Source organism: Centrocercus urophasianus, unplaced genomic scaffold (genome assembly GCF_019232065.1).
Source record: "Centrocercus urophasianus isolate 14NV4802_14NV808 unplaced genomic scaffold, USGS_Curo_1.0 seq_36, whole genome shotgun sequence".
Classification (NCBI taxonomy): Eukaryota; Metazoa; Chordata; class Aves; order Galliformes; family Phasianidae; genus Centrocercus; species Centrocercus urophasianus.
In genome coordinates this window covers 4,859,040-4,884,048 of record NW_024884933.1, presented here as the reverse complement: position 1 = coordinate 4,884,048, position 25,009 = coordinate 4,859,040, and the positions used below count along the sequence as shown (strand labels likewise).

At 43.1% G+C, this 25,009-nt stretch overlaps 2 protein-coding genes across 9 annotated transcripts in view; one reads left to right on the top strand and one right to left on the bottom strand.

The window, feature by feature from the left end:
• Positions 1–16,521, top strand: part of LOC122167192 (cyclin-dependent kinase 11B) — a 16,873-nt gene extending 352 nt beyond the window's left edge. For 2 of the 6 annotated variants that reach the window (XM_042831629.1, XM_042831630.1), the window contains exons 2-20: positions 62–157; positions 250–365; positions 1,058–1,182; positions 1,788–1,926; positions 2,055–2,185; positions 3,258–3,380; positions 4,380–4,475; positions 4,579–4,713; positions 5,460–5,525; positions 6,001–6,176; positions 6,447–6,537; positions 8,503–8,624; positions 8,835–8,940; positions 9,548–9,669; positions 10,105–10,212; positions 10,616–10,732; positions 11,018–11,166; positions 11,339–11,528; positions 12,013–16,521. In XM_042831629.1, the coding sequence (XP_042687563.1) occupies positions 149–157; positions 250–365; positions 1,058–1,182; positions 1,788–1,926; positions 2,055–2,185; positions 3,258–3,380; positions 4,380–4,475; positions 4,579–4,713; positions 5,460–5,525; positions 6,001–6,176; positions 6,447–6,537; positions 8,503–8,624; positions 8,835–8,940; positions 9,548–9,669; positions 10,105–10,212; positions 10,616–10,732; positions 11,018–11,166; positions 11,339–11,528; positions 12,013–12,105 (2,214 nt within the window). In that variant the 5' untranslated portion in view covers positions 62–148 and the 3' untranslated portion in view covers positions 12,106–16,521. Of the gene's footprint in view, positions 1–6; positions 158–249; positions 366–1,057; positions 1,183–1,787; positions 1,927–2,054; positions 2,186–3,257; positions 3,381–4,379; positions 4,476–4,578; positions 4,714–5,459; positions 5,526–6,000; positions 6,177–6,446; positions 6,538–8,502; positions 8,625–8,834; positions 8,941–9,547; positions 9,670–10,104; positions 10,213–10,615; positions 10,733–11,017; positions 11,167–11,338; positions 11,529–12,012 lie in introns of those variants that run through there. The other 4 variants (XM_042831627.1, XM_042831628.1, XM_042831626.1 and 1 more) reach the window with 4 other exon arrangements.
• On the bottom strand, positions 11,549–23,251 carry MMP23B (matrix metallopeptidase 23B). 3 transcript variants are annotated; one of them, XM_042831632.1, is made up of 8 exons: positions 22,377–23,251; positions 20,346–20,491; positions 20,009–20,148; positions 18,992–19,159; positions 17,834–17,998; positions 17,373–17,483; positions 16,523–16,649; positions 11,549–15,826 (listed from the first exon to the last, which is right to left on the bottom strand). In XM_042831632.1, exons 1-8 carry the CDS (start codon positions 22,545–22,547, stop codon positions 15,652–15,654), a joined length of 1,203 nt encoding a protein of 400 aa, XP_042687566.1. In that variant the 5' UTR covers positions 22,548–23,251; the 3' UTR covers positions 11,549–15,651. The 3 variants fall into 3 exon arrangements, with proteins under 3 accessions (XP_042687566.1, XP_042687567.1, XP_042687568.1); XM_042831633.1 differs by having other exon boundaries at positions 20,346–20,487; positions 22,377–22,531; XM_042831634.1 differs by lacking the exon at positions 22,377–23,251 and adding an exon at positions 20,565–20,724 and having other exon boundaries at positions 20,346–20,487.
• Positions 23,252–25,009: the final 1,758 nt, after the last annotated feature.

The window sequence follows — 25,009 nt, the reverse complement described above, 5'->3', positions numbered from 1 at the left end:
TTTTTTTTTTTTTTTTTTTTTTTTTTTAATGGTTTTTGGAACTCCAATGGGTGATGAAAAGGATTCTTGGAAAGTGAAAACCTTGGATGAAATCCTTCAGGAAAAGAAACGAAGGAAGGAGCAAGAGGAGAAAGCAGAGATAAAGCGCATGAAAAACGTGAGTGTCCGACTGGGACGGCGCTGCTCAGTGCTGCCGTGCCTGAACGAGCGTGGTTTGGTTTACCTGCCCTTTGTGTGTTCCTGTCCCAGTCGGATGATAGGGATTCAAAGCGGGATTCTCTTGAAGAGGGGGAGCTGAGAGATCACCGCATGGAGATCACGATCCGCAATTCACCATACCGCAGGGAGGACTCCATGGAGGACAGGTACTGCCTGCAGTGCGATGCTCCCTGAGTGCACCTGGGGGTTAAAAACCCTGAGCTGAGTGCTCTGAAGCACTGCAGGGGAAAGCAGAACTTTCTGAGGTGTTTGAGGTTCCCTCCTGGCTGTGCCGAGTGCCAGGAGGCTCTTGGTTCAGGCATAACAGTGCATTCTGAGCCCATTTTGGCCACTGCACAGTAACATGATGTTTTGGTTAAGGTACTGGTTTAGCACTCGACTCGGTGATGTTTGTAGTGTAGCCTTAATGCTTTAGTTCAGGGGTATTGTGGAAAACAGGAAAATGAGTGTTGGGTTTGGTTTTTTTTTCAAAAGGGATAAAAGAGAAAGTAGTGTTCAGTCTGTTAAATCATAGAATCACAAGGTTGGAAGCAACCTGTAAGATCGTCTAGTGCAAAACCATCCTCCCATCAGCACAGCTACCACAAGCACTAAACCACATCTTGCAGCTCCTCATCCAGGCTCCTCTTGAACACTGCCAGGGACGGTGACTCCTCCACCTCCCTGTGCAGCCATTCCAGCGCCTGACCACTCAGAGAGAAAGCATTCTTCCTTATGTCTAATCTAAACCTCCTCTAGTTCAACTTACGGCCGTTTCCTCGGGTCCTGTTTGTTGCCTGGGAGAAGAGGCCGGTGCATTGAACCTCCCTGAGCTTATCAGTTTGTGTCTTTATTGTAGAGGAGAAGAAGATGATTCCTTGGCTATAAAACCACCACAGCAAATGTCACGGAAAGAAAAAACCCACCATAGAAAAGATGAGAAGAGGAAAGAGAAACGGAGACACCGCAGTCATTCAGCAGAAGGTGGTGTTACACCTTGTTCACACTTCTGGTAGCTTCTCAAGGTTGCACTGAATGGGCACTGTATAGAGGAAATAAGAATTGCAGACCAGAGAAAACCTGTCAGATGGATATGATAAAATAAGTGAAATTTGCTTTCTTTTTTTTTCCTCTTTAATTGTGTCCAGTGCCCCTTTAAGAGCGATAGATGCACGTCTGTGCTTGAGAGGACGGCAGCCACTCTGGGACAGGGACACAGAGTTTGCTTTTACTCTTGCAACTCTGTGATGCTTCACTGCAGCCTCACAGAGTCAGGGAGATGAGCTGTGGTATTTGTAGCTGAACGGAAAAGAACAAATACCATTTCCATGTAACTAAGAGAGCACAAAGTTTAGAAACATCCGCTTTGTCTTCCTGTTACTTGCAATCTTATTTCTGATTTAACACAAGTGTTTGAGCTCTTACAATTGCTTATTTAATGCCCTTTCAGATCAGGATGTTTCCATCAAGGAAAGAACAGAGAGCATAGGAATATGCTGTCATAGGTGTTGTCCTTTCTACTTATTTGAAAATAGGAGTGCAAAATATTTTGAATGGTAACTCTGCAGAATTCATTTTTGCCTGTTCAGGGAAACATGCCAGAGTGAAGGAGAAAGAACGGGAGCACGAGCGTAGGAAGAGGCATAGAGAAGAGCAGGATAAGGCCCGACGAGAGTGGGAAAGGCAGAAGCGGAGAGAAATGGCGAGGGAGCATTCCAGGAGGGAGAGGTACATCGTTCTCTGCAACGAAATTGAATTGCCCTGTACTCGGCTACAGAAAAACAGTTCTCTTCTACTTTGTAAGTTAAGTTTGTACTGAACTGCAGCTTAACAAAAAATAACCAATTATTTTCTAGAGATCGCCTGGAGCAACTTGAGAGAGAACGAGAGAGAAAAATCAGAGAGCAGCAGAAAGAACAAAGGGAGCAAAAAGAGCGTGAAAGGAGAGCTGAAGAAAGGCGTAAGGAGCGGGAAGCCAGAAGAGAAGGTGATTATTGGTGTCTAAAAGATGTTTGGATTTGCCATCTGCTGCGGTGGTGGAATTGGGGGTAGAGAAAGCTTTCACTTAGGTCAGTGCCAGAACTTATAAAAATAATAAAATCTGGTGGGATGTCTATCTGGGAAAGAAATCTTTGAAGTTCTACACAGGGAAATAAAACAACATCGGATGCCGGGAGTGTGCTGGCTTTTGGGCTGGTCGGTAAGTCTTTGTTTGCCTGGCTTCCTTCAGAAACAAGATCTGTGTCGTCGCTGTAGTCCTTGTGTGTGTATGTGTGTCATGAATGCAGTTGCACTCCTTGGCTGAGTCTGAGCCAGTCTGGTAGAGACTGAAGTCTCAACATAAGCGTAGTAAAGTTCTGGGAAATAAGTGGCATGGGGATGGGGATAGATGGTGTGAGTCCTCCAGCTGTGGATAAGGCCGATCTCTTGCCATCTGGGTTCAGATCATTGTTGTTTAAAGGACTTCTGTTTGTCCTGGCTGTCAGAGGTAAAAATCAGACCCAGCATCTGTGCTCAATTACAAAGATTGCTCGAGGGTAGCAGAAGTCATTGTACTTGTTGCTGTTCTTTCTAGTTCTAGTTATGCTGAACTGCTCCTTTTTGTGCTTGATATTTACACTGGTTTTGGTCTCAATTAATCTAGCCTTCTGTTTTAGCTCTTTATTGCTCTGAATGTTCTGTCAGCTTCTTCTAACCCTTAGCTGTTTTTACTTCTTTGTGCATCTCCCTGGTTTGTCCACTTCTCTCTTGCCTTAACACTGTAGGTTTGGGTTGTGTGCTGTGTGTAGCACAGGGGGCATCTTGCATCTGCTTGTTAAGTATGGCAGCACCTTCCTGCCATACTGTTTGGTCCAAACCCACATAGCATTGCTATGAGGGAAATCACAGTCCTTTGCTCTCCTAGACGCAGTTAGGTTCTGCTTTCGCCCCTCCCCATTACCATTTGTTCTGTAAGGAAAAAGGAAAAAATATGCAGAGCAGGTGGTTGTGGTAGACTGAAGTATTCTAATTAGGGCAGGGACATTTAACGATTTTTGTTTTGGTTTTGTTTTCACTAGTTTCTGCACACCATAGAACAGTGAGGGAAGAATATGGAGACAAAGTGAAAATGAGACCCTGGAGTCGCAGCCCATTACGACAGCAGAGAGACAAGCCTGAGCAAGCAGATAGCAGGAAACCAGGTAGCATTTGCCACCTCAGTGTCTTTGCCTGGGGGCTAGCAGCTGTTCTGGGGTAGAGTTTAATTTTTAGTATTAAACATTTACATCCCTGGAACCATACGGAAAGTGTTGTCCGCTTCAGCTGTGGTGGCATAATTCTGGAATTGTTGAGAAGGGTGGCACATGCACTGTTACTAAAGCAATTGCTGGTTTTATTCCTTTGCAGATTGAAAAGGGATTGTTTGTACTAACTCCAGTTGGATTTGTTCTTAGGAAATAAGTTACCTTAAGGGCCACCTTACAGGGAACTATCTAGTTTAAGTGTCACTAATTGCTGTACTGTAGAAGAAGAGCAGTGCTTAAGGCAGTGTTCCAATTAGTGAGTTTTGTTTTCTAAGGTAGAAAATGGTCCTTTCTGTACAGAGAAGGTCCCTACTGTGGTGGAGAGCCTGCACAATTGGCATAAAAATGTCATTGGTTAAAGAAGAAAAGCTCTGTGTCTGCTTTGTTAAAGCGTGTAGCTGTGAAAATTGTTGTAATGCACAGTGCAATCAGCTGAGATTCCAGGCAGAGGCAGGCAGTGATCCTTTGGCCTTATGGTCTGATCAATCCACATTTATTTGCACATGCTGTTTCACAATGATGGACTGCAGTAGAAACACTGATTGCAAGCGCTGTGTGAGTGTACATTAGTGGGACTCTGTGTTGTGGTCATGTTTGTTATCATGTTACACTTGTCTTTTTTAATACATTTCTTGCAGAGAGGTGTGGGCACATGTCATGTTTTAAATTAAAAAGCCAGCATTGCACATGTTTGGCTGTTGATCTGGTACCACTGCAGTTCAGGGAAACTGTTTGGCTTTTGAGCACACTGTGAAATGTTATGGTTGCTATATATATGTATATGAACATTCAGCACCTATTTAATAGCTAGAGAATGTAGATATCTGGGCATTCAGGCTTAAAAATAAAAATGAAATTCAGTTGGCACCTTGGTTTTGATTCTTATGGTCTCAACAGTGAAAGAAGAAAAACCAGAGGAAAGAGACCCTCTTTCAGACTTGCAAGACATCAGTGACAGTGAGAGAAAAACAAGCTCAGCTGAGTCTTCATCAGGTAATTCAATGCATTTAACAGATTGTACAGATGTCTGTTGAGGAAACACTGTTATTAGATAGCAGATGTCATTGATCTCGTTCCATGTGTTTCTGTTCCTCAGCGGAGTCTGGGTCAGGCTCAGAAGAAGAGGAAGAAGAGTCGAGCAGTGAAGGATCTGAGGAAGAGGGAGAAGAAGAGGAGGAGGAAGAGGAGGAGACAGGGAGCAATTCTGAGGAGGTGTCAGAGCAGTCAGCAGGTGAGTAACAGAACACAGGTCCCAGCGTGGGCCGGTGGGGTCTTCTGGCTTTACTTTATTTCTCATTTTGTGTTGTTTTATTTGAATGTTTTCCTTTTCTCCTAGTCTAGGATAGGCTGAGACCTCACAGGTCAAGATAACTATAAAGAAAAAAACAAGTACAAGTCATATTCTATCCTTTTATATAGAGGTAATACCAATTATTTGTCTAAGACGCCGGATTAGAAAACTGAAAGCCGTGTTTGTCTTCATAAGTAGTGTAACACTAACAGTTTAAATATTCCTGTGTTGCACAGTAACAAGTACTCTGTAGAGAGCACTCTGCGTGGGGGTGGTGAAATACAAATATCTCTGCTATTTTGAATAGTTTCAGTTGCAAATACCAGATTTTTTTTATCACGCTTGTTACAAATATTTGAACAAATCATACTTCTAAAAAAGAGTTAGTTAAAAATTCTCAGAGCCATTCTTACAATTATTTAGTAAAGGAAAAGTCACAACAGGCTGCTCTGGCTGGGTGTATTTCTTTAAAATGAAGCAGAATGACCAAGCACAAAACATTCAGTGGTCTCCCAATTGGTGCTGTTGAGTTTGAAGAAGCTTTTGTTTTCCAAACGAAACAGCAGATGTGATGTCACTGAACTGGACAGTGGTGCAGAAGGCATGATGAATGAGGAAAGTGGATAGTGGTCTGCATTGCAAGGAAGGGTTGAGTTGATTCAGCTGAACTTGATTCTGTCTTGCAGAAGAGGTGAGCGAAGAAGAAATGAGTGAAGAGGAAGAACGAGAGAATGGAAACCACATCCCAGTTGGTACAATGCAAATACTGAATATATCAATTGACTCTGTTTTTCAGTCAGATCTAGTTCTGAAAGTATTTTAAATCTGTTTAAAATCGATTTGTTGGTGCAGTTTTGCCATGGTTGTGAGGCACCGTGCATTTCACAGCTTAGAGCTGTTATGTCAGAATCAGAACTCTGTTCCAGGGTCTGTATGTAGAAATAAGATCCCAGTCTAATGAGACTTACTAGGTCCCTTCTTTTTTTATTCTCTTAGTGTGAAGACTTATTTTTCTGACATGCTGTGTTCATCTGAAAATTGTGTGTGCCTGACATTAACCAGGGGTTTTCATCTCCACCAAGAGGAGAAATCAGGCTTTTCATTGGTCTTCAAGTTGCACATCTTCTATCTCATAGCGATGTTTTTCACTTCCCTATTTGTCCAGTGCTGAACTTAACTCTGTTCCAAAGGACTCCCTCTTTCCATGTCTGATTCTGACTTTTAAAGTTACAGAGTCGAGGTTTGATCGCGACTCAGCAGGCAGTGAGGTTGAGGAAGAGGAGGTGGGGGAGGGCAGCCCTCAGTCCAACGCCATGACGGAAGGAGACTATGTTCCTGACTCACCTGCTTCTTCCCCTATTGAACTGAAACAGGAGCTTCCTAAATATCTTCCTGCCCTTCAGGTAGGGGATCACTTGAAGGATGCTTGGAAGTGTTCCCTGCAAATGGGTTTCATTAAAATGGGAAACGTTTGCAGTAGCATTTATGCGTCAGTTGATGGGCTGAATGTGTCTTGTTGACTCATTATTGCTCACATTTGTGTGTGAAATATGTACTTCTCTTGGTTAGTTGTAACTAAACCTGTGAAGTAGGTTTTTCTTAAGTCTTGTTAAACAAATGATTGCAGTGCTCCTGCAGACATTGAGGAGTGAATGTTCTCACTGTTTTCTCAGGGGTGTCGCAGTGTGGAGGAGTTTCAGTGTTTGAACAGGATTGAAGAGGGAACATACGGCGTGGTGTACAGAGCAAAAGACAAAAAGACTGGTTCGTATTATCTGCATGGCATTAAATAAGTATTATGTCCTAAATGGCATCTAGTGTGAGAAACGTCTCGCTGAGGATCTGTGTTACTGTGACAGCTATTGTTGCTCATGGGGATTGGTTGGATTTTGGAAGCTGTGATTTGGAAAACTTACCTTATTTGCATGTTCTGGAAACGGCAGAATCAGCCTTCTGCAGTACTGCCCTAATTATTTTGCTGTGTGGAAGCAGTGATGTTCAGGTGGTGTGCATGCATGTGGCATCTGGTGTGTTGTGCACTTCTGCAGACTATTCTGTTGCTTTACAAATTCCAACAAACGTCTTAGTAACTTCACAGGAAATGCAGAAGGAGGTCTGGGGTAGAGTGAGAAGTACAGATTGGGGTTCTCGTCACACAGGTTGCATTTTAAGCACAAAACTGATGTCCGTTCTGTATCAGCCTTCTGCCTTAACAAAGGGGAAAGCTGAAATAATTTTTCTTCTAGCCAGTTTCTGCTTTTGTCATGTGTATAGGTTCAGATCTGCAGTTGTATGCAAATTGTGGTTCTGCATCTCACATTAATGGACAGAATCTCTAAAATGCTTTGTTCCTTTTCAGGAATAATGTCTGCTTTTTAATAGGATATGGATTTTGACAGAAGCGTTTTGCTCGCAGCTGTTTGAGTTCAGAATTAATTTCTGTATTGGTCATGACACTGTAGAACTGCTTAACTTGATTTCAGTTGCTGGTCCATTAGGCAATTATTTCTGGTTTGTGCTTTGCTGCAGCTAACGTGGATTGGTCGGTTGGTTTGAAGTGTGTGCCACTAGGTGCCCCTCTAAGCATGGCCACTGGTGAGAGAATTCATAGAAGCAGTGTTTGTGTGCCATGAGGGCATGCAGCACTACATTGCTGTGGAAGAAATGTCATATACACAAGTGGATTCATATTTTTATCTGGGCTGTAATGATACGTGTCTTGTGGAAGTGACTGCATTTCCTAGGAGTGCAGGAGCCAACAGCGGGTCTCTCGTTGTCCATGCTCAAGTGGAAGAAATACTTGGTTGGATGCTGTAGCAGAAATGGTGACAGTAATGCAGCTTTCCTGGTCCCTTGGAAAAAAATAATGTGAGATACAGTCTGTTCCTTTGGCTGTGACCTCAGTTTCCCCCCCAGTGTTGCCATCACTGGCGATATGTTACAGTCCAGCAGGCTGGTCGCTGCGACAGGGAGTGAAGGCACAGTAAATTAAATATCTGCAATTTTAAATAGAGGTGGCAGATGGTGAGGAGAGCCTGTGACAAGAACTGTGTTCCAGAGCAGGCTTGGACAGTAACAGTGGTTATTCTCAGGTCCAGCTGACAAGCTGTGATGTTGGCAGTGGGGTTAAATTCTGGTTCTCTCTGTTTCTGTTTGTTTTAGAATTACGTGACCTTTTGATCTCCTCTGGGGTGGTTTTTCTGACATCACTCACTTACTGGATAACTGCCATCAGCTCCTTTTTCTCTTCTGCATCTTCCTTGAGGCCCGCCCTGAGGCTGATATGGCCATTACAGTAACATGCAGAAGCAGATGCATTGAAATAACTGGCTTGGGTAATGCTTTGAGTAGCACTTGGGGTTTCAGTTGGGTCTTTAAGGAAAGGTGTGTGTGAGACATTTCCATCCCATCTCCCAAACTCAGGGGAGGAAATCAGTGTCGAATAAGCTTTATTTGTAATGTCTTTCCAGGTGAGTTATGTTAGGATACACTAAATCCCCTGATGCAGGTTTTGAATTGTTACTGTGGGTTTTCTTATCTTTCCTTAAACTTGGCAATATTTCTTTGGTCTGCTTTGGTTTTCACTCTGTTAATGCAGACTGATTCTGCTGATGTCTCAAGTAATGGTTTTCATTCAGATATATCAAAATAGTAGGAGTACACTGGGACACCTCTTGGCATGTATTTTATTAGCTGTGTGATGGGCTAAAAATTCTCTTTTCCTTGCAGATGAAATCGTGGCTCTGAAGCGACTGAAGATGGAGAAGGAAAAGGAAGGCTTCCCCATTACTTCTCTCAGAGAAATAAATACTATTCTGAAAGCACAGCACCTAAATATCGTCACTGTCAGAGTAAGACCAGCAACCTTCCATTTCCAAAGATTTTTGTTCCTGAAATGTTGCCTCTTGGCTTTTAAAATGCCTTGTATAAACATCAGCATTCCTAGCAGAGCTTGTTAATATACCACCCATAAAATAAATAGGCGGTGTTTGTCTCTACTTTAAAAATTGGATGTTTTGCAAAAATAAGCTGTGTTTTGATCACTTGTTTTTGTGTTTTAGGAAATCGTTGTAGGTAGTAATATGGATAAAATCTATATTGTTATGAACTACGTAGAACATGATCTCAAGAGTCTGATGGAAACAATGAAGCAACCATTTCTACCAGGTACTGTTTGCCACAGTCTCCCCTACTTGTCTGAAATGGAAAACTGACCTAGAAAGACCCCATTCCCTTTGGGCTGCACTGACATCAGTGGACTGGCTTGTATGATGACGTGCATTGCCTTGGAATGTCCTCTGAGTGTTCTTTGGAAGGGAGACTACTGCTTTCTCACTGTCCAATTTGATTCTACTGATAGAGGTTAAGAGAGGAAGGTCAGCTGGCAGTGCTGGTAGGTACAGTGATGATAGGCTGATGAATCCAGCTGGCATGCTCAGGGTGAGACTGAGGTTCAGAGGTGAAATGGAGAGGGGAGTTTTCCCTGTGAACACTGCATTTTATTTTTGGCCAGTTCCTATGTTGAGAAGCATTAATTTCTGAGCGTTATTTGGGTGCATTCTAGCTATCCAGATTCATTTTACTATGCTGGCAGCTCTTTGGATCTGTTTTTGTTCTGTGACACATTTTTACACCATACTCCTTAGTGTGTTTTTAACTTGACATCTCATTCTTTCCCCCCCAGTTCCGTCCTTGTTCTCTAATTAGAAATAACAACAGCTGAAGGCAGATTTCTTACTTTAAATGTATTTGGCTTTTTTTTTAATCACTTCAGGTGAAGTGAAAACCTTGATGATCCAGTTACTACGAGGAGTCAAGCATCTTCATGACAACTGGATTCTTCACCGGGACTTGAAAACTTCCAACCTGCTGCTCAGTCATTCAGGAATTTTGAAAGTAAGAACTATGTGACACACAGCACGCTTATGAGAAATTTAGTATTGCAGAGTTACACTGCATGACAGTGATGTTAAGAGCTGGGCAGAATGTTCTGCATTAATCTTGAAGTGTATGAAGTTCCTCAAACATACAGTCATAAGACAGTGAACGTTGTAATAGATGGAGACTGCCTTGCCACAGCTCTTGAGATTTATACTAGAATGTGACTAATAAGCATGGTATGTGAGTGCTGAATTCCTTATGGCACAATTGGAAGGCAGAACGGTGTTCTCTTCCTACTGATGCATGACAGTGCCATTAACCTTGTCTGTATCAAAGTCCGTGTGGCTGTTTTTTGAATGCCAGCAGTAGCCAGAATGGCCAGCATGTACTGGTGCTGTCCATAGGTATGCTCAATGCTGATAACATTACTGATAACTGATTTTCATCCAGGTTGGAGATTTTGGATTGGCCCGAGAATATGGATCTCCTCTGAAGCCTTACACACCAGTGGTGGTGACACTTTGGTACAGGGCTCCGGAGTTGTTGCTTGGAGCCAAGGTATGCCTCTCTATTCTTCTGGGAGCTAAGGGATTGACTTTTCAGACTAACTTCATCCTATAATTCATGAACAATTTATAGAAGTGTGCTTGATTCTTTATGCTGATTTAGCAGTGGAAATTCTGAAACTTCAATTTTAGTTTTCCCAATAACAAATCTAAAAAGGTTTCGTCTTCCTCAGAGGATGGATGGGTGGGTCTAAAATTTCTGACAAAAAGAGCAGAACAGAGGACTGTGAACATTCTGGCAATGTTCCCTTCTGGTTACCTGTTCTGTCACTGAAATCACTGGGCCTCTGGGAGCTCCATTGCCAAGAACCACACAAAAAAAACCCCAAAACATTGCACTATCGCTACAATACCTCATTAAATTATTTCACTGGCTTTATATTCTTTCTTTGCAGGAATATTCAACAGCGATAGACATGTGGTCAGTGGGGTGCATCTTTGGAGAACTCTTAACTCAGAAACCGCTGTTTCCAGGGAAGTCGGAAATTGATCAGATTAACAAAGTTTTTAAGGTAACATTTATGAAACCTTTCCATTCTAACTGGCTGGTTTTAGAGGCAGTTAAATTAGAGCAGTAAGAAAATAGAAATGCTTGTTACTCTTTGATAGAGATTCAACCTTAATAAAAGGCTCACTACTTTGATTTTCTGTTTTACATTATCAATGATAGGCTAAAATAATGTTTTGTATGTTGTCTGTTTTCTCTGGATTTTTATCAATTGCTGTAGCTAAATAATGAATAAGCAGAAGGGCTGCACTCTAGAATGGGTTTTTTAAGGAGACATTTTAATCTATAGGATCTGGGTACTCCAAGTGAAAAAATCTGGCCTGGTTACAATGAGCTGCCAGCTGTAAAGAAGATGACGTTCACAGAATATCCCTACAACAATCTACGCAAGAGATTCGGAGCACTCCTCTCTGATCAGGGCTTTGATCTGATGAACAAGTAAGTGCCAGCTTCTGCAGTCCTTGGGAAATTGTGTTGTTTGTTACACTTGTTGTAAAACATGACTGATTTCTGAAGGTTTTATATCTTTTAGGCTAACGTTTTTCTTCTTTCTGCACGGCCGTCTCTCTTATCTTCCCTCTAATTCATTGTCTGCCTGAATTCTTTTCAGCTTTTTGACGTACTACCCGGCCAGAAGAATTACTGCTGAGGATGGTTTGAAGCACGAGTATTTCCGTGAGACTCCCCTTCCTATTGACCCCTCCATGTTTCCTACATGGCCGGCCAAAAGTGAACAACAAAGGGTGAAACGTGGCACCAGCCCCCGCCCGCCCGAGGGAGGCCTTGGGTACAGTCAGTTGGTGAGCATCACTGACTTCCCCTGTCCTAAAACAAAGCCAAACCTGCTCCTTTTCCAGTGTTTGGAAAAGAATCTGTCACATACAAGGCTGGTGTTCTTTCCTGTGTGGGAATTGGACTGCCAGTTTTGAAGAAAAAGCTGGCCAAAAAACAGCTGCTTAGAAGTAGGACGTGGTACAATCTCAAGAGCCTTAATTATTATCAGCTCTTTATTGACAGTTCCATGTCTCAGCATAGGTGAATTGACACTGCACAGCTATTGTGCCTGCTGCAGTACCAACAGAAAGAGCACGAATAACAGTCTGCACTGAACTCAGCTACAGTGCCACTAAATCAAGTATTTACTTACCATCTCCTACAGCTCCTTCAGCTTTTGTTTTGTTCTTTGTTTCTATCTTTTTTAAATCAGTTTTAGGCATGATTTCTGTGTTGCAGAGGTGATGTGTGCACAGGCACTGACAAATAAACTGTGTATGTTTTCCACAGGGCGACGATGATCTGAAAGACACCGGTTTTCATCTGACCACCACGAATCAAGGAGCATCTGCTGCTGGGCCCGGATTCAGCCTCAAGTTTTAAACTCAGTGAGAAGAGGGGGAAAAAAAGAGAACCGTTCACGTGAGTGGATTTCTGAGTGCCCCAGTTCTGTTCTTCACGTCAGGGAAACTAGATGGTTTTCAGCGGGGTAAAGTCAGATGTCATCCCAGATTCAAAGACTTTTGCTGGGTGTGGAGTTTAACTGCTGCATTCCATTAGAGGACTGGAATTAACAGGAAAAGCCAAGGATCGTTATAAAATTTGACAGAGGAAAACTTGAAGTACAATCCTTGATCCCCTTTTTTTCTTTTTTTTGGTTCTTGTTCTTTTCTCCTTGTAAATTTGTAGAATTAAAATGCATTTTTGATTGTTTAACAGCGTGAAGGATGTCATTTCCTCACATGCAGCAAACGTGGATGTTGGTGGCATTAAGTCTTCTAGAGTGGAAATGTGAGGATTTATTTTTTTTTTTAATTTCTCTTTCCTCCCCCCATCTGTGCTGATGTTGTTGTAGTTGCTGTCAGTCCAGCAAAAGAACTTTCCTTTTTTTTTTAAAGTAAGTTCTTTGTGTCTGAGTGTAGTTGCTTGGTCAAGAAATCATAATGTTTAAGTTGCTTCTCTCCTGTTGTGTACCTTGGAGAAAGCTAAGCTGGGTTGGGCTCAACACCCACTGACATTTTTGAGTGAACTACTGGGTTGATGTGTTGTATAAATGTATTTACAATGGCACTGGAGCAAAAAGTGTACTATATTGTTTTATAATTCAAAAAAAATTAATATTGAAGCTTTATTTTCTAGAGAACCTTCTTTTAAAAATGTCCTTTTTCCACAAAAATAACAACATTTCATTTTACTGGTTGTATATTGCCCTATTCCAGTCTTTCCTCATAAGTGTCTTCTGAGTCTCTGATTTACAATGCTATCATCCTTTTCTGGGAACAGGAAGATTTGGAAAATACTGGGGTGTTCATGCAGTCAGAACTGGGCACCAGTCCCACCAACAGGCGTAGTGATGAGCATCCAGTGCATTGGAAGAGACTTGTTTTGGTGGTGCTGGTTTTGTTTTCATTGAGTGAAGGCCTTGGACCTGCTCTTGGGAGCTACCAGAATTGTACATTTTCAAAGCTGTTTTTTTTGTGTGTGTGTTGATGAAGCACTGTTTTCTCATTAGGCCTGATTGTGGTGCTCTGATGGAGAAACAGTTTTTCTGCTAGTTTACTAACTGTAGCAACGCATGGTTTTAGCAAAGTTTGGGTAGAGGTGAAGAGCAGAAGCTTATTTATTTGTACTGAAGGATGTGAGAAGTGAAAAGTGGACAAAAAAGCTGAAATACTAATGATAGATATTTACTGGAACAGGTGCATCATTGCCCGTTGGAAAGCATTTGTTCCAACCTGGGCTAACAAATCTGGACCTCTGAATCTAATAGGAGTTATTTGTTTTTAATCAAACAACAAGTTAGGCAAAGGCAAGTAAAGTGAAAACATTTCCAGGACTGTTTCACCAGGAACAGAGCTATGGAACTCAATTACTTTGAAATTGTGTCATCTCAAATAACTGATTTCAACCAGGGAAAATCTGCAAAGATTCATCTTTTAAAAAACATGGAGGTTCCAGTGCATAAGAGTGTGGTAATCACAGCCTTGTTGTAGGTTAGGGATTTATTTTGTTGTTGGCTTATTGCAATTTTTATTTTTATAAAATGAAAGTGTATGCCAAGAGAAAGTGAGTTTTGTTGCTTACCTTGAGGGTATCACCATATCTGTCAGGTGTTTTCCATACTAATTTCCAGCAAATGGAAGCTGTCATGCCGTGGTCCTGGGCAGGAGATGGAGAGGTTTTTTTTGGTTGGCTTCTTTACAGAAATTCCTCTTTCTTTTTTTTTTCCTGAGTTCCTTGAAGATGATGTTGGTTTGAAATTGCAGCCAGAACAGATGTGCACAGCAGTGCTGGGCCATGCCATCTGTGTCATGGAACACTGGGTGCAGTGCAGAGCTGTCTCATGGCCTGCTGTCTTAAACTGTGACTTTTTTCCTTGGTTTCTTTTTCCACTGGCCTTGAGGTCAGCTCAGTTTTGGAAGGTGACTTCTTACAGGACATTCGTGGGGCAAAGCAGGTCCTTAGCTGCAACTCCAGCAAGGACAGTGCCTGCCAGAAGCACAGGGCAGGTGGAGGTAAACAGGATTTGGAGAAACAGCACAAAAGTCAGTTATCATAAATGGTATGTGTACAAAACTGTTAAGTTGTGAAATGAAGAACTTTGGATCTGCCCTAGGATTAAGCATCCTTGCAATTGAAGTGCTGACATCCCCTTGTGAGAGCTGTTGAAGGCTGTGCTGATCAGCTCCCTGTTCTTGTTTCGTTTCTCCAAATCCAAAAGACAGAGCTGTTTTAAGATGCTTGGATCCATGTGGTGTTGCACTGCTCTGTTAAATGGAGATGTGCTAAGTTCATGCTAGATATCTGCCAGTAAAATTACTGTTATTGCAATTGTACCAAACTGTTCTTATTAGTTTCTTACTTTTCCCTTGTGCTTTTGCTGTCCTGGTACAGAGCTCTTCCTAGAATGCTGACCTATTCTGCAATACATGAGATGCTTAAGGTAGGAAGAAACGTGTTTGAAGAGTTTAAGACAGCAACTAAAAATGGACGAACCTAAGCAGAGAATGATGTAGGCTGCCTTAATACTGGATAAGGATCTTTCAGGTACCCATTAAATACAATGACTGTCAGGGTTTGTAACTGCACATCTGAATTGCCAACTGATAGATGTTTGAGTGCACTGGGCTTCGCCCAGGAAAAAAATGCTGCTTCTCTTCTGGATGTGGCGCATCCACCTCACCTGTTAATGACTGGGTGTGATGATGGAAATGATCTTACCTCTGTTGAAGGGGTCAAGAAGCTTATTGATCAGACACCAAAAGGATGAGTTATGAGGAGCTGCAGATGGAAGTAGATGGTATGCTGGGCTAAGATTACACAGACAATAAATACACACCACAGGAAAGTAGTTGGGGGGTGGAAGGGAGATATTCTGTGCATAGCTGAACTGAGTATGTCAAAGTGTGAAATGGAGTAATTTGGCTTTGTTGTGACCCTAGATTTTCCTTCTGCCCACTAGAAGGAAAAGTAATTCTTTTTTTAACGTTCTTATAGACCTACATGTCGTGATATAAAAAAGATAAAAAACCACTTACAGCGCATTTACTGGTCATTCTCTTTCCACAATACCTCTGATTCCATTGCAACATAGCTGAGCCATCAGTCTGTTCATCCATGTGTTTGCTGAAGGGTTATGTTCTCGTTTTTCAGCAGTCCACTGATCCAGGTTAACTGCAAAATCTTACACTTGATTTTTTTTTAATTTCTTTTTTAATTCTCTGTACAACACATGCTTGATGAATTCTTTACCTTTAAAACTAATTTGGAAGAGTTGTTTTATCCAGTAACAAAGTCCCAGAGTCTCTCTTGCTCGAGGTACTGAAGCAGCTGATTTAGGAGTTCATTTGCACTACTGGCGTTTAAATACAAAATGCTTAAGCCAGATTGTGAATCTGAAATAGAGAAGTTCTCATGCCAGAGCTCTTGTTAATGTCTCAGTCTGATCCTCCAGGAATAAGTGGTCAAGATTCTTTCTTTTTTCTTTACTATACAAGTGTAAGTTCCTTCATTAATTGCATTTGCAATGATGCTCATGTGATCCTCATTTAAGGATAAGTAACCTGGATATGAGTATTCCAGAAGCTCCTTATCTTTATACCAGCTGTCATAAGAAAAATAATAGAAATTAAACTATAAAATATTCAGTACATGCAGCATGTGCATTGTCCTTCTCTTTGCTGTTAAGCTGTGCTTGAGGCAGGCACTGCAGCACGGATGGACTTGCACAGTAAGATTTAACCTCATTGTCATTGATTTCACCTGGATGGTGGCAGTAATAACATGGTGTCCTATCCTGAATCTTACTGAAAACAAGTAAGAATTTGGTTCCTGAGTCTAAACTAACCCCTGGACTTGGACATATTTCTCTCAAGTTTAAATGCATCTAGAAGTAACGTGCTCATAACTTTATCCATTCAATTCATGGTTAATTCTTAGTAAAGACAGTAGGTTTTTTTCAGAATACAGCCCAGGGACTTTGACAGAGGTAAGAATTATCCTTATGCTATATATGTGTATTGGATTTTATCTTTCTTCTGCTGAGCTTACATCTGATAGATCTGCTTCTGAAATAAATGCTTCACAGTGTTATAAACAGTATTTGCACATTCCCTTCCCACAGTTAGTCTGCCACCCCTCCTTCTACTCAAGAGTGCCAAATCAAAGACAGCCACATGTTCCAAAAGCTGAACTGCACTCTCATGTACTTTGTTTTGCCATACTTCCTTATTCTTTCTCCTTGGGGGTATTTATGCTGCAGAGTATTCTGAAAGACTGGAATAAATGACAGAGCACTTACTAAACTTTGCCTTTTTTATGGATGATCTTCTGTCCACAGCGGAAGGTGACATTCCTGCCTTCAGAAACAGTCTTGGTTTTTGTCCTTGGAGGTGGCAGAGTAGGAGGAACTGTTGGAAATGGGAATTCTGTCCACCAGAAAAAGAAAGTGCAATAGTTAACATATCTCATTATCAAGCTTGAGTCATCCCAAAACACTTCCACAGAATTATGTTATAATCTAAGTAATCTTAAGGTTATTTGTTAAAAAATGACTCTAATTGAACAGCTCTGGGATGCACATTTAACACTGTTCTATTTGCATATAAACACACTTCACGTGCATGGAGGAACAGTTCAGTTTATGAACATTCTCCTGCAATAACTGTACATGTAGCTGCAAATTTTTGTAAAAATACCTCTGTTCTGGAGAGGGAAGTACTAGTTACATGGTGCATCAGGACAGCAGGCATTTATCTGAAGCTTAATTCCACAGCTGCAGTAATCTGAGGTGATAATGCATCAGTCCCTTACCTGAATGCATAAAACTGAGGCTAGGTAAGGTGTTTAACATACTGTATCCCTCCTTTTCTTGGAGCAGCTCGAGTCCAGCTGTGCCTGAGATTTCATTTGGCTAGTTCTTGTCCCATCACTGCATCAGGTACTGCACTGCCAGGCCTTTGATTTGGCTGAGATGTACAGGAGGATATCTGTGCTACACTTCTCCTTAGAACTGGGTGCAGCCAGTCACTTGCAGCCTCTGGCCTCTAGTGTAGAGTTAAGATCCTGCCTATCCCTGCAGCAAAGGCTGCTTAGCTTTACCTCCTCCCTCCTGCAAGACCCACCAACATCCCAGAAGAAAAGTTGGGTACCGTAGCAGAAGTCACAGGTGAACGGACAGTGCTTTTTCATCAGCTTCTCACGTTTCTCACAGAAACCTTTCCGGGCCCACAGGGGGCACATAAACAGTCTGTCCTTGCATCCTGAAACAGAAGGAGACAATCCTCTGAGAAACAAACTGACATTTCACCCAGTTGAGATTGTTCAACATAAACGGTAGTGCGAAGACAAGAAGGAACCTAGGACTGGAAGTATAATAGGATGCCATTACTAGAAGAACAGGGAGCTACATACTGTGCTACTTCCATGCAGGAGCACCTTTATATCCTGCATAGAAAGGAATAAGATTCCTCCTGAGTGTGGCTCACTGGCATCAAGCTCTCATCTCAGCAAATGCTGAGTACCTAACAAAGAGCTCCGTGGGATTTGACTGGCACTTCAGGCAAATGTTCCTTATCAAGAGGAGCCCAGAGCACAGCCCTCATTTCCTTACCGTAAAGTCTGTGAATTCCCCAGACTTCATCTTGAGAGATGGTCTTTTTCCCAGTCAAAGTAGCATTGATGTGCATGAGAGCATTTGGGTTTTGGGAGTGCATGAGTCCTAAGGCATGCCCTATTTCGTGAGCTGCTACGTGCACCAGATCTGTAAGCCAAACACCTGGAAGAAAAATGGAAAAAAGCTAACTGCAGTGAAGTACGTTTGCTAATCCCAGTGTAAAGCCAGAAGAAGAATTTTAGCACTTGGAAGGTGTGGTCTTATCAAAGGTTGCCAGTTTTAACTTCCCTGTAGCTATTTGGGTGTAAACGGTCAAGAAATTATTTATCCGTGCTTCTAATTCCAAACAGCAGCTCTTGCCAGACTCAGAAGACTGCTCCAAAAGACCAGTGATTGAAATATGGAGCAATATGCCCACTCTGGGCAGCTTGCTGCTGCTTTGTTCCCACAGCCCTGAGCTGGGACTGGAAACGACAGGGAGTGAGATTGCTAGAATGCTCCAGTCTGAAAAAGCCTCTGATTGACTTTTGCTTACAGGGTTGAACTGACGTTTGTCAGCAGCGCCCTGAAGCCTGCTTCCAGCAGAGCTGGGTTTTAACTGAAGGATGACTCACAAGAGGAGCTGTTACTGACACCTACCCTGATACCTTGCACAACTCTAGGCCATAGGAATACTGCGCAATGCCTGTGTTAAATCCAACTGCGTATGGGAAGAAAGCATCTGAAGGGGGTGGCTTGCATACATGCTTAATTTATCAGTACATTAAATAGGAATCCTTGGTGGATTTTTTTTGGCTCTTGCAGACTCCTGCTGAACCTCACTGACGTGACTTGGAAGAACAGTACTTCCGTTCTACTTCGTTTCCAAATTTCTTTAAGCCAATAGCTGAGCTAGTTCAGCTTTGGGAAGAGAAGCAGTCATTATTAACAAGCATTAATAGTCAGCCTTACATTCACCTGCCTTTTGAAGGCAGAAGTGCTATTGCTGCTTTACAGAGGTGGCTGAACTGTATGCAAATCAACTGCATAACTATTTCCATGTAAATGAATGGAGTTACGCTGCCATGAAGAAAGAATCTGTGGTAGAACTGGCACGTGGGACTAAGATGTAAATGCTGCTGGCGTTATTATTGTTCCCTCTGAGACATGTCTTACCTTTCTTCCAGCTGAACCGAGTATTTCCTAATATCCAGTACTCATGGTCATCAAAGTGGATTTCCCCATTGGGTGGGAAGAAGGCATGGGCAAGTTCCCCTGTTGTTCCATCAAAGCAGTGGTGAATGAGAGACTCCAGACAGTCTGTGTGATTGATGGAGTAGAAGCCTGCAAAAAGAGAAGCAGATTTAGTCTATCTAGCAGGACAGACATCTGTAAACTTGTGGTTTACTAACACATCTCTTGCTGTATCCCAAATGTTTTCCAAGTTACACACACAACAGGAAAAATCAGTGCAAAGCAATTGTATGGAACAAGGGTTGTGATGCAAACTGGAGCCAACTCTGCAAAGACCTCAGATTTGGAGCTGTCTTCAATGCACACAAACTAATCTACTTTGCAGAAAGGAACGCTGAGCACTTCTTGCAACATCACAAGGAAACTTTGGGGTGTTTTTGGAGTGAAGTTGGACCCTGAGATGATAACCTCAGAGCATAATCATCGGACAGTGAGATGATAACCCCAGAATGCAATCAATTTTAAACACAAATAAACGGAGAGCAACAGAATTGCAGCTGCTTGCTGTCCTTCTGCTAGCATCACAACAGCTTCACACTGCGGCCACTGGAATGGGGCCACCTGGAGCTCACAAGTGGCCGCAGGAGAAGCCCCTGACGGCACATCATGTGCTTGAAAGCAGCAGACTGAAGAGCAAATTGCGAAACAATGGAAAATCTGCTCGTTATTTCAATATTGTGGCCATCTGCACAAGAAATAATTATTGCACATAGGCCATAAATCCCAGGAAGAATTTACATCTGGGTTTGAGACGGAGCAGATAAGACCTCAGCACTAACATATTTCTAGGCTTGAGAAAGTCAGGAGGTAACTACTGTACATTCATGGGGGAGGGCAAAAGGAAGAGGAGGAGAAAAGGCAGTGCTTGAGCCACCCAGCAGAAGGGAGCCAGCTAGCACACACAGCAGTCCTGCAGTGCAGCAGGCTGTGCAGCCTCACCTATTTTCAGATCACTGGGTACGTGGCGTGGCACTTCTCTGAAGCTGAATGGTGAAACTTCACTCCACATTCGGAACGCAGCTGCCAGTCCCCTGCGTGTGTCCCTGGCATTTATGAGGTTTCTTGGGAAGGACAGGATTCTGTAATAACACACAATAACATCAGGGAAATGCTGTCCCTGCCCCAACATCATTTGATGCTCTCTAGGCTTTATTAGACTATCACCTGCTGTAAAATGGTTTTAGGAGCTACCCAGTCACTGACAAAAGGATTGGCAGTATCATGATTGATATCCATGCCCTCAACAAAACAAAAAAAAGTCAATGCAAGTCCATACTTGTAGGTCAGGTTGAAGTGGTCCCATTTCAAGTGTCCAGGTGTGATCGTGTATCGCTTTCTCCGTGCTGGAGGCCGAGGTGGAAAGGCTGGGCTGTGCAAAGCAGAGGCACTCACTTCACGGAGGCCAGGTGATGTGGTATCTTCCTTAAAAGAAAAAGAAGAGGTTGAAAACGGTGGGGGAGACTGCAGGACTGAAGAATGTAGCAGTCAAACCAACCAATATGGGGCATTTGGGGGCAGGACAACCAGTCCTCCCTCAGAGACGTCCAGGACAGAAGACTTCGCAAAGCATGCCTGCTCTGAGTGTGCTGAACAAAATCAAGACGGAGCAAAAGCAGGGCAGTACTGTGAGCAGCTCCTGGGGCATTGCTGAGTGCTGGATCAGCGATCAGCCTGTGGGTTCCCTGGAGCTGTTGCATAACTCCAGCATGGGGCACTGCTGCCACTCCTCTCCTCCTGGAGCGCAGCGCAGGCAGAGCAGAAATGAGAGCTCGGCAGCTTCTGGCCACAGCGAGAGCTGCAGCTCTTCCTGAAAAGCTCTCATTTCCTTTTCACTTTGCTATTGCTCTCCAGCTTAACCACAGAAGAAATGAAATACTGAACAAATGCGTCAAACAGGCAACTCTTTGTGCTGAGAGCACTTTATGGAGCTGGACTGTGAATCTGAAATGCCTTCAAAGTAAACTGGAGCTCTGGAAACCCTGGAGTGTGTTTAAAGCCATCACATTTGGTGACACGCCTGACTCAAACTATACCAGTCTGTTAGTCCTGAGTAGCAGAGGTAAAAGAATGGGACCCAATAAAGTCCTCTGGAAGTTTACCTATTCTGCTTCCCCCTTTCAGCAATAAAACACTGACCATCTCTGGCTCATCTTTGCTCCAGAGGCACCGTGGCAAGCACGAAGCAGGATGTACAGTGGCAGTGTTACAAAAGCAACACCAGTCTGAGTTAGCTCAGCCTCACAGCATATTCTACAGAAGGCAAGTTGTCTTCATTTCACAGATGGAACAGCTGAAGCTTTGAGAGGCAAAATAGCATCCCAGCAAACCAATGGCAAGGAGAAGAAGCAACAGCTGCCAGATGCTGCTCAAAGTGCTCCATGACTGCAGTCCTGACTGGTAGAGGGCTGAGGGACTGCATCCCAACAGGAGACTCCAACAGGAAACCAGTCTCCTCTGCTCACGTCTGAGCTGTACAGTTGCAACAGCACCGACACACACAGGCAGATACAGTCAGCAACCCTCTTCTGAACTACTCACCATGTGCAGTCAGGCCTCCATTAATTTACTTCATTGACTGTAATAAATGTAATTCTCTCTCTCTCTCTGATGCAGTTCCCCTCCAAAACTAAACAGAAGTGTAACTTTGTGACTTAGCACCAACTTACAGAGCCCTGAATATGTGATACAAGCGAGGGATGCTGCTTGCCAGGATCACCGTAAACACAAACAGCAGGAAGGGGTGAAAGCATTTAAAAGAATATTTTTTCTTTTTATAAAATTGAAAGCTAAAATGAAGATAAAGTGAAAATTAAGATCAGCTTCCAAGCATCCCAGTTCCAACCTGAATTCCAGTCTGTCCCAGTATATCTTAACGAAAGTCACAGCCATCTAACAGTTTCTGTAAGTCCAGCATTAACTCCCAGGTTAGATCTTACACCACAAGCCCAGCATATGGAGTTCCTAGGAATCTCAGCTGCCACAGAAAGCAGAATCTATGCATGCCACATCACAGCAAGCTGGGAAAGCAGAGGTACTCAGGATAGCTGTGGCTCTGATGGAGCTACAGCTTGGCTGCCTGCAAGCTGTGTGCACATCCAATTTTACTTAGATGAATCAGAACCCCTTAGGATCCCTTGCAAAAATGGACTCAAACATACACAAACGTATCTGGTTGCCTTAACAGTTACTTACATATTGATTAGATTGCTTCCTGAATTTACCACTCTTGTAAAAAGAACACATGCACACACATTTGATATCCCCACTCCCCTCCCAAGCTGTCCTGAGAATCAGATCCTTTCCCTACCTGACTTTCCTGAACTGCAGCTCCAGCTGGATCTCCTGCAATAGCCAGCAAAGCCACCAATGGGAATATGCATAGGAATCCCACAACGGTTCTATAGCCATTGCTCTTTTTATTGTCCTCTGAGAGAAAGCTCTTCTTTCTGTCAGCAGCAAGTTGTTCTATTTGATCCATGTTGTTCTTTAACACTCTCTAGAGGAGAGGAGACAGATTCTCGGACATTCCCTTCGCAGAATGCATTGGTAATCCTTTTGCTCACAGATGCATCTGGAGCATTTCTGAGGAGTCCTGCAATCACTGCCAAAGCTGTGCAGAATCACTGGTTTCAAAAAGCTCTCGCTCTCTCTCTCAAAAAAAAAAAAAGGGGGGGAAGAAAAAAAAAAAAAAGAAAGCAGACTTTACATTAAGCTCCTTTCCAATGTGCCAAAGATTCTCTCGGCCTCTGCCAAACCGTATCAGATTACTGCAGCTGAAAGTTGGGCTGGCAGAGGAAAAGCAGCAAAGTGAAACAAGCTGGGATGGCCATGAACTCTCCTTTTTAACTGACTGTATAATCAACAGAGGACAAATCTGCAGTTGTCAGCTTTATGTAATGAAAAAATTGGGGGAGGGGGACAGAGAAAGGAATCCAGAAGCCAGCATCACGCCCGTGGAATGCCTGATCAGGGATGCTTCATGGTAGAGGAGCTGTCATTTGTCAGAGGCTGTCCTCAGCAGAATGAAAAATGAGATGCTGTGCAAGAGCAGGCATGCTTTCTGCAGTCAGGAAATTTTGGTCATGGAGTTTACAAACTCAGATAAAAGCAACCATCAACTCCCCCATCCATGGAACTTGGCAGTTGACTCCTGCAAATTCCCTGTGTACCTGGGAGCTACCTAACGAGGGGTTATGATGCTGAAACAGACACACGTTTCAGAATCACGCTGATCTGGGGGATCTACAGCACCCCAGACACCCTTGCAGAAGCACGCAGTGAGTGCCTCTGCCTTCCATAAGGTTAGCAAGAGTCAGTGCTGATTGAAAGTGATCTCACCTTATGTTCTGTTCCATATGCCCTCTCCTCTCACCAGTGTCCAAGCATTTTGCCTCACATCTGCCTTGAAGTGGGGGCAGATTATTATTATGCTGCTATTATTATATACTGCTATTATCTGCATCTTATGGTTTTAAGACCATAGCACAGTGTAGGAAAGATGACTTCCCTGAGTTCAAGCATGGAATCTTGCAGAGCTGGAATGCGAAGCCAGGTCTCTCAAGCACCCAGTCAGTGCCTTACTGCTTCTGAACACCACTGGCACACCTGGGGATTAAAACCCAGACTGAGAACTCACACAACCAAGTGCCCTGAGGGACCGAAGAATTTCCTTTGTCTCACTGTAAAGGAAGCAGAATTTTTTAAAGGTAGATGCCTCAGTTTGGATCTCCCCCAGAAGTTAGGAGCTAGAACTGTAATAGATGTGCATTCTTGAGTCCCGTTTCTGAAGCCTCTTTCAGATGCTTCCTAGGAGCCACTGCTGCTCCACACAAAGGGCAGTCCAAACTGCAGCTTTACCTTTGGCTCTTCCAATAGCTGAAAATACTCTGCGATTTTATCAGGCTGCCTGACCCCCAAAACGACTGCTTTTGTTCAAGAGCAGAAAAGCTCTGCTGTGACTTCAGAGTTCTCCTGAATTTTGCTAGTCCCAGGTCCTCAAATGTGGATATTTGGTTTGGACTACAGGCAAGAACTGTCAGCCTGACTATATTTGGTCAGAAAAAACATTCCTGGCTTTATTTTCTGCACAGTGTCTAAATGCAGTGGAACACATTACAGCTTGAGGAAATCCATATGGTGTAATGGGGAACAAGAGAGGAAGGCAAGGGGCAGAACTGGCTTTGGTTTATCTTCATGCTGTCAGAAGCAGTGAGAAGGACCTGGATATCATTTTTAGAGCTGGGATTTTCTATGCAGTCAGGGATGACTTATCTTGAGATCTCTGCATGCAATGAATGTCACACTAAAAAGATATTTCTAAATGGCTGTCAGAAGGGAACAAATGCTGCACGAAACCCACAGCAGTCAGCTGGAGACCCTAGGGAACATAAAGGAGCAGATAATTTGCACAACACACCACACTTCCCTTGTTAAGGCACCGCAGTCTCAGTTTGCTCTTTTCAATCTTAATTCCTGCGATAGTGCATATTATTCAGCATTGGAACAAACTGCTCCCACCAGCTTCCCCCATCCTAAACAGAGAGCTCCTACACAGGGGTGGGGAAGACAGAAAGAAGGACCTTATCATGTCTGGTGACTTGGACTGAGAGCTGCAGTGTTTCATCTCCAGGGCACGGGTCCAAACTCAGGCCACAGGCAGGGGAGGGGGAATGCACACAGCTGAATGTGATTTACCACATATTGGCTCCTTGGTGGCCCATGTGAAAAGAATTAGCAAATCCTCGTATAGCTCTTATTTTAAAAAGAACTTAAATATTTATCCCTTCATCTCACAACTCGGAAAAAGAAATTCCTGCGTGGTTCCTGTGGGAATGGCAGTTAGAAGTTGTACTTTTTCAGTAGGTCACACGCTAGAAAGAGCTGTGACTGCTGCACCAGGAAGCAACGCTCCCCAGGGAGGAGAATGAGAATGCCCTTCTA

Coding starts and splice junctions, on each gene's coding strand:
- MMP23B (XM_042831632.1), bottom strand. CDS start 22,547: ATGGATCAAATAGAACAACTTGCTGCTGACAGAAAGAAGAGCTTTCTC. Junction 20,149..20,345: donor CACTTCAACCTGACCTACAA/GTATGGACTTGC, acceptor GTGTTATTACAG/AATCCTGTCCTTCCCAAGAA. Junction 17,999..18,991: donor TCGGTTCAGCTGGAAGAAAG/GTAAGACATGTC, acceptor TTTTTCTTCCAG/GTGTTTGGCTTACAGATCTG.